At 37.1% G+C, this 5,934-nt stretch overlaps 1 protein-coding gene across 1 annotated transcript; it reads right to left on the reverse strand.

Annotated features, from left to right (window-relative positions):
• Nucleotides 1-4,420: 4,420 nt before the first annotated feature.
• On the reverse strand, nucleotides 4,421-5,338 carry LOC116520898 (olfactory receptor 14A16-like). Its single transcript, XM_032235360.1, has one exon. It carries the CDS (start codon nucleotides 5,336-5,338, stop codon nucleotides 4,421-4,423), a length of 918 nt encoding a protein of 305 aa, XP_032091251.1.
• Nucleotides 5,339-5,934: the final 596 nt, after the last annotated feature.

A 5,934-nucleotide genomic window follows, 5' to 3' on the forward strand; every position in this document is an offset into this window, starting at 1 on the left:
GCAAATATAAGAGGAGTACGGATGTAAATAAAATATATATATGGATACGGGTAGAGGCAGGATACGAGGAGTTGGAAAAGGAATCCGAGAGAAGCATTTGAGTGTTTAAATTGTTTTATAAAGAAGGAGGTAAAAGAGACAATTTAAAGGTTTGGATATTTAGATAAAGAGATAAGGCTCCTAGCTGGAGAATTCCATTTGATTAACTTACTTGGTTTCAATATAGGTTGAAATCCTGCAAGTAATAAAATAACTGAAATTAGGAATGAGGTACATTGTTTAAGATTTTAAAATGATGGGAAGCTGAGTTTAATGTAGAGAGTTTATTGATTCTTTCCGTTTTTCCTTTTTTTTATGTGTGTGTGTTTTGTTTTTCTTTTTCTTTTACTTTGCTTTTCCTTTATCTTTTATCTTTTAATTTTAAAGTTATTTGGTTTTAATATACTCCAGACTGTGCTTGATAAAGAGTGATGCCGGGTATGGGACCTGGGAAGTTTGGAAAGCTCTGTACAGTTTATTGAAAATTACATTGATCAAGTGCTGTGCCAGAAGAAACAAAGTCATTGCTGCTGCAGATTGTCAGTGGTTTCCTTCTCCAGCACATGGATAAATACACCTGGAAACGTATATCTACCTACCTACTCTCTCTCTTTCCCCACCTACCTACTGTATTTCTCTTTCTCTCTCCATCTATCTACCTACCTACCTGCTCTCTCTCACTCACTCTCTCTCCCTACCTATCTACTGTATTTCTCTCTCACTCTATTTCTCTCTCCCTTTATCTACCTAACTTTTTTCACACTTATGACCATTGCAGCATCCCCACAGTCATGAGAGGCCAGGGGAGGCAAAGTGCCCCTTAAAGTGAGTGACATCAAGTTAGCCATGCCCACCCAGCCACATGCCCACCCAGCCATGCCTACCCAGTCAGACATTAGGTCAGAGAACTGGTTGTTAAATTATTTGAATCTCACCACTGGCTGAGTCCATGTTTCCATGTTTAATTTATAATAAAATAAATAAATGTCACACCAGTAAATACAAGAAGTGGGAGATCAAATTAAATACAATTTGGGATACTGTAACTTTAGACTTAGTGAAAGCAGAAAGCAAAAGAGAGAGGGAGGGGTAGACAAAGACAGAAAAACAGGAAAAGAGAGAATCATGATAAAACATTATAACTTGCCTTTTGGTATGGAATGTGATAAATAATGCTAAAACAAAATAATTGGAATGCTAGTGGGAGATCTCAGATATGAAAACAAGCCAAGTTAAGTAGTAGACAAATTACTATAAGGTAGGGAACTGACTGCCGGTTCCACCACAAATCCGCGGTAGACTAAAGTGCGCTCGCCGAAAGCGCGTACGTGACGTCATCACAGCGCGACGAAAACGGCACGCTGTGAGCGGTAAATTTAAAATTAACGCGAAAACCTTACCCTAACCCCCCCAAACCTAACCCTATACCTAACCCTAAGCCTAACCCTTAACCTAACCCTAAACCTAACCCTAAACCTAACCCTTAACCTAACGCTAAACCTAACACTAACGCTTAACGTAACCCTAAACCTAACCCTAACCCTTAACCTAACCCTAACCCTAAACCTAAACCTAACCCTTACCTTTATGTGAATCGGCTTGCTTTAATTTTATTTTAATTTTAATTTAATTTATTTTTAATTTTATTTGTCGCGCTGCTGATGACGTCACATACGCACTTTGATCGGGCGCGCTTTAATGGACCGCGGTTTTGACGGGTCACGCTGACTGCCATGTAGGGTGGATATTTGCAATATTAGCAATATGGATTTTGTAGCACTATTGCACTGGGTAACTAACATGGGTTTTTTTTGTATTTTCAATTTGCATTTTTAAATGTATCTTTGATAGAATGCTCATTTTTTATTTGATTTTGGGAGTAGTATGCTGTTGTGAATGTAGTTAATAACTTTTATAATTGCAATTTATGAGTTTGTTTTGAGATTCCAACAGATTATAGGTTTTTTCCACAATAAAACCACTGATGCTTATTTAATGTGATATGGGAACTGTCTCTAATAATAAAACATCCCAAGCAATTTATCCTCTTATCTCTTTCATGATTTGAACAATCTGGTGAAGGCATGGGGAAAACTGTTCATAAACAGATTTGCAGAAATCTAATATCTGCTTTATCTTTACCCTTGATACAATGCTGACTTTTTCACAAAATCAAGGCTTACACAGACAGACATTCACAGATGCAAGTGGCATTACAAATTAGAAAGATTTTTAAAGAAGTATAGAATCATTCATTTTCTCCACACAAAATGAAAATAGGAGATTCATAGAATGAAATAATCACACCCTTCTAAAAGTTGAGTTCATTCAGCAAAGCAGTGCAAAAACATAACTATAATTGTTGTATAATGTAGAGAAGAAATATCCACAGATAAAGCAAGAAAACAAGACTGCAAAATCCAATAGAGCACTATCAATGTACAGGGCGGGGCATAACCTTTTCCTAGGGGGTCACAGCAACACTTGTAATAACAACACAAATAATTCATACACCATTCGAAAGCCCATCAAAAACTGAGTTTATTGACACGATTTAATAGTCAGTATGACCACCATTAGCCCTTCGAACAGCATTCAAACGAGGTGGATAAGAACACAACAAATCTTCAAACAGTTTCGTTCGATTTTCCAGATTTTTCAACACAGTTTCCAAATTCATTCTCAAAGTTTCAACCGAATATCGATTTTGACCTTGCTCCTGAATCATCAGAGCTTCCACTTCATCCTTAATTATGGCCCCAATGTTCTCTGCCGGATTGAGATCTGACGAATTGAGATCTGGCTCCAGCATCGCGAGCCTCTCGAAAGGCAATGCATTTTATTCTGTCAATGATCCTTTGTTCTTCCGAATCGAATTTTCCAGCCATTCTTAAAGCAAATTTAACATTTAATAGCTCATTCAATTCAGTTTTTTATGGGCTTTAAAATGAGGTGTCGCGGAAGTTGTAAACTGCTGTCGATCTTGCTGTGACCCCCTAGGAAAAGGTTATGCCCCGCCCTGTATAAGAAAATGTGGTGGCAGAGATATCAGAAAATAGTGATATTGCTTTTGGTATATATTATTAGCAGTTTGGATGAAATTCAATATTTCTCAAGGACATTTCAATAAGATATCATCCTTGGTTTCCTTGTTCCCGTCCCCAAATATTGAACCAGCAAAAATGCTTTATCTTTTCCATTTTGTATTAAGATGTAAAACTCATGAAACCTTTTTTGATGTTCTAGTAGAATTATGCGTCATCGTAATTTTTTTATTTCTCATAGTTATTAAAAGGACAAATGAAATAGTATCAGTTCACACAGAGCTTGCACACCCTGTTATATGTCTGTTCCTGCCAAAGCATTTCTAAAGAAAAGAAATATTCTGAGCTAAATAATCTGAAACATAGAAGTTAAGGCATCAGGCTAAAAACCAGAAGACTGAAACTTCTATTTTGTCTTAGGAATTTAGCCAACTACATGCCTTTGGGCCAGTCCCTTTCTGTCAGGCCTTGAAATGAGGCAATGGCAAACCCCTTCTGAAAAGAAAAATGTTGCCAGGAAAAATATAGCGACTTGTCCAGGCAGTTGAGGCTGACTGAAAGGAGCAAAATATCAATGTTTGTGAGGAAATGACCATTTGAGGAGGGAAATGTTATAGAGGACTATCTATTTTAGAAACACTGAAGTTTTAGCTAGCCACATTATGGACCAATAAGTCAATCATAATAGAGTTGGCAGGGACCTGTTCAAGTAGGAGTCCAGTCTCTTCTTAAAGCATTAGAGGGACCAGCATTAGAGAGGAGCCATTTCATACAGGAAAACACATGAAAAATATAACATATTTAAACCTCCTCAGCATTTTGCTTCTGCATTTTACTATGAGCTGCAGTTGCACAGTGAATAGAATGCATTACTGCAGGCTACTTCTGCTGATGACTGGCTGCCAGCAGTTTGGCAGTTTGGCTCAAGGTTGACTCAGCCTTCCATATTTCTGAGGTGGGTAAAATGAAGATCCAGTTTGTTAGCGGCAATCTGCTGACTGTCTAAAAATCTTTTTAGAGGACTGTAAAGCACTGACAAGGCAGTACCTAAATCTTAGAGCTACTCCTATTGCTACCTGTTTCCCTCAGTCACATTACCCTTTGATATTCACTTCACTAAACATAAAGAATGATTAGTGTGTAGGATGCGAGAGCTGCCAAACATCCATATTTAGCATCTGTAAAGTACATTAGCAGGAATTATATGGGCAGGACATTGGCTAAACTTTGCCTCCATTCCAAGTAGCACATTATATCATATTTTCACATGAGTAAATGAAAAGAGAGGAAAAATAAAAATATAATGAATAGAATATTAACAATTTGAAAAGAAATTGTCAGAATCTCCACAGTTTAGAAAGGACACACTTGATATTCTGATTTCTCATGCTATAGATGATTGGATTGAACAGGGGTGGAAGAAGGGCATACAGAACAGTCAATCCAATATCTAAGTAAGATGGAGTGTTAGAGGAAGGTCCCAGATAGGCAATGCCTGCAGTAAATACTAACATAAACACTACACTAAGGTGGGGAATACAAGTAGATAAAGCTTTTTGTCTTCCTTTTTCAGAAGGGATTCTTAATACGGTCTTGAATATCACTGCATAAGATACAATTATAAAAGTAAAACAGCCTAGTAAAACAATGACATTGGCCACAAGAATTCCAAACTCAAGTCGATTTATACCAGAGCAGGATAGATTCAGCAATTGTGGAATTTCACAGAAGAATTGGTTGACCACATTAGAACAAAAGAGGATGGAAAACGTCCCAGTGGTATGCAACATTCCACAGAGGAGACCTGAAACCCACACTAGAATTATTATTTCAGTACAGTATTTCCAATTCATCACCAATTCATAGTGCAGTGGATGGCAAATGGCAACATACCGATCATATGCCATAACTGTCAGGAGAAAGAAATCAAAGATTTCAAAGAAGAGAAAGAGAAAGTATTGAGTAACACAACCAAAGTATGAGATGTGTCTGGTGTCCATAAGAAAATTGATTATGGATTTGGAGACAATGACTGAAACAATACCCAGATCCTGCAGACCCAAATTCATGAATAAGAAGTACATTGGGCTATGTAGTCGATGGTCAATAGCAACCGCTGAGATGATGAGAAGATTTGCTATAACAGTTGCCACATATAACAGAAAGAAGAAGAAGAAAAAATGCAAAATCTGCAGATGTCGATTTTTTGACAATTCCAGAAGCAGAAAGTAAGGCACTGTGGTTTGGTTCTCCATGTTTTATTTATGAGCAGAGAATGAAAGAGAATTAGAACACAGAAAACAGGGATGTAGAATGAGGATAAAAATTTTTTTTTCAATTTTTGCCCACCTGAATCAGAGGACCAACTACCAACCTCACATTTTTCCTTCCATCCTCTTTTCAGTTGTATTATCTCACGTAGTTATCAAAAGCATTGGCTAGGGTGTAGAACAATACTGGTTCAACTCTATTTTCATAAATGAAAGTTTACTCAGAATAATTTGACCCATTGTAATGTGTCTGCACACCAGGATTGTGGTAGTGTTGGAAAATGGGGGAAAAAAATCTATCTATGGTGCTTTGTGCTTCTAGAAGAGAGGCAATGTAAATTTTACCAATATATATAAACATGATTTGCTATGTGTGTTACTTGGAAAGAGCAGACATTGCTCCTTGTATAATTTCTCTATGGGAATTTTTTTAAGTGATGGTGGTGGGCTTTTTTGGGGGAGGGATATTCTCTTTAACACATATTGGGCTAAAATAACAGAATAAAAACCAGGGGTGAAATCCAGCAGTTCTGGCAGGTTCTATAGAACCAATAGTGGAAATTTTTAGTAGTTTGGAGAAC

This window comes from Thamnophis elegans, chromosome Z, assembly GCF_009769535.1.
Source record: "Thamnophis elegans isolate rThaEle1 chromosome Z, rThaEle1.pri, whole genome shotgun sequence".
Classification (NCBI taxonomy): Eukaryota; Metazoa; Chordata; class Lepidosauria; order Squamata; family Colubridae; genus Thamnophis; species Thamnophis elegans.

Excerpts from the sequence above, each read along its gene's own strand:
- LOC116520898 (XM_032235360.1), bottom strand. The coding sequence starts at position 5,338 with ATGGAGAACCAAACCACAGTGCCTTACTTTCTGCTTCTGGAATTGTCA.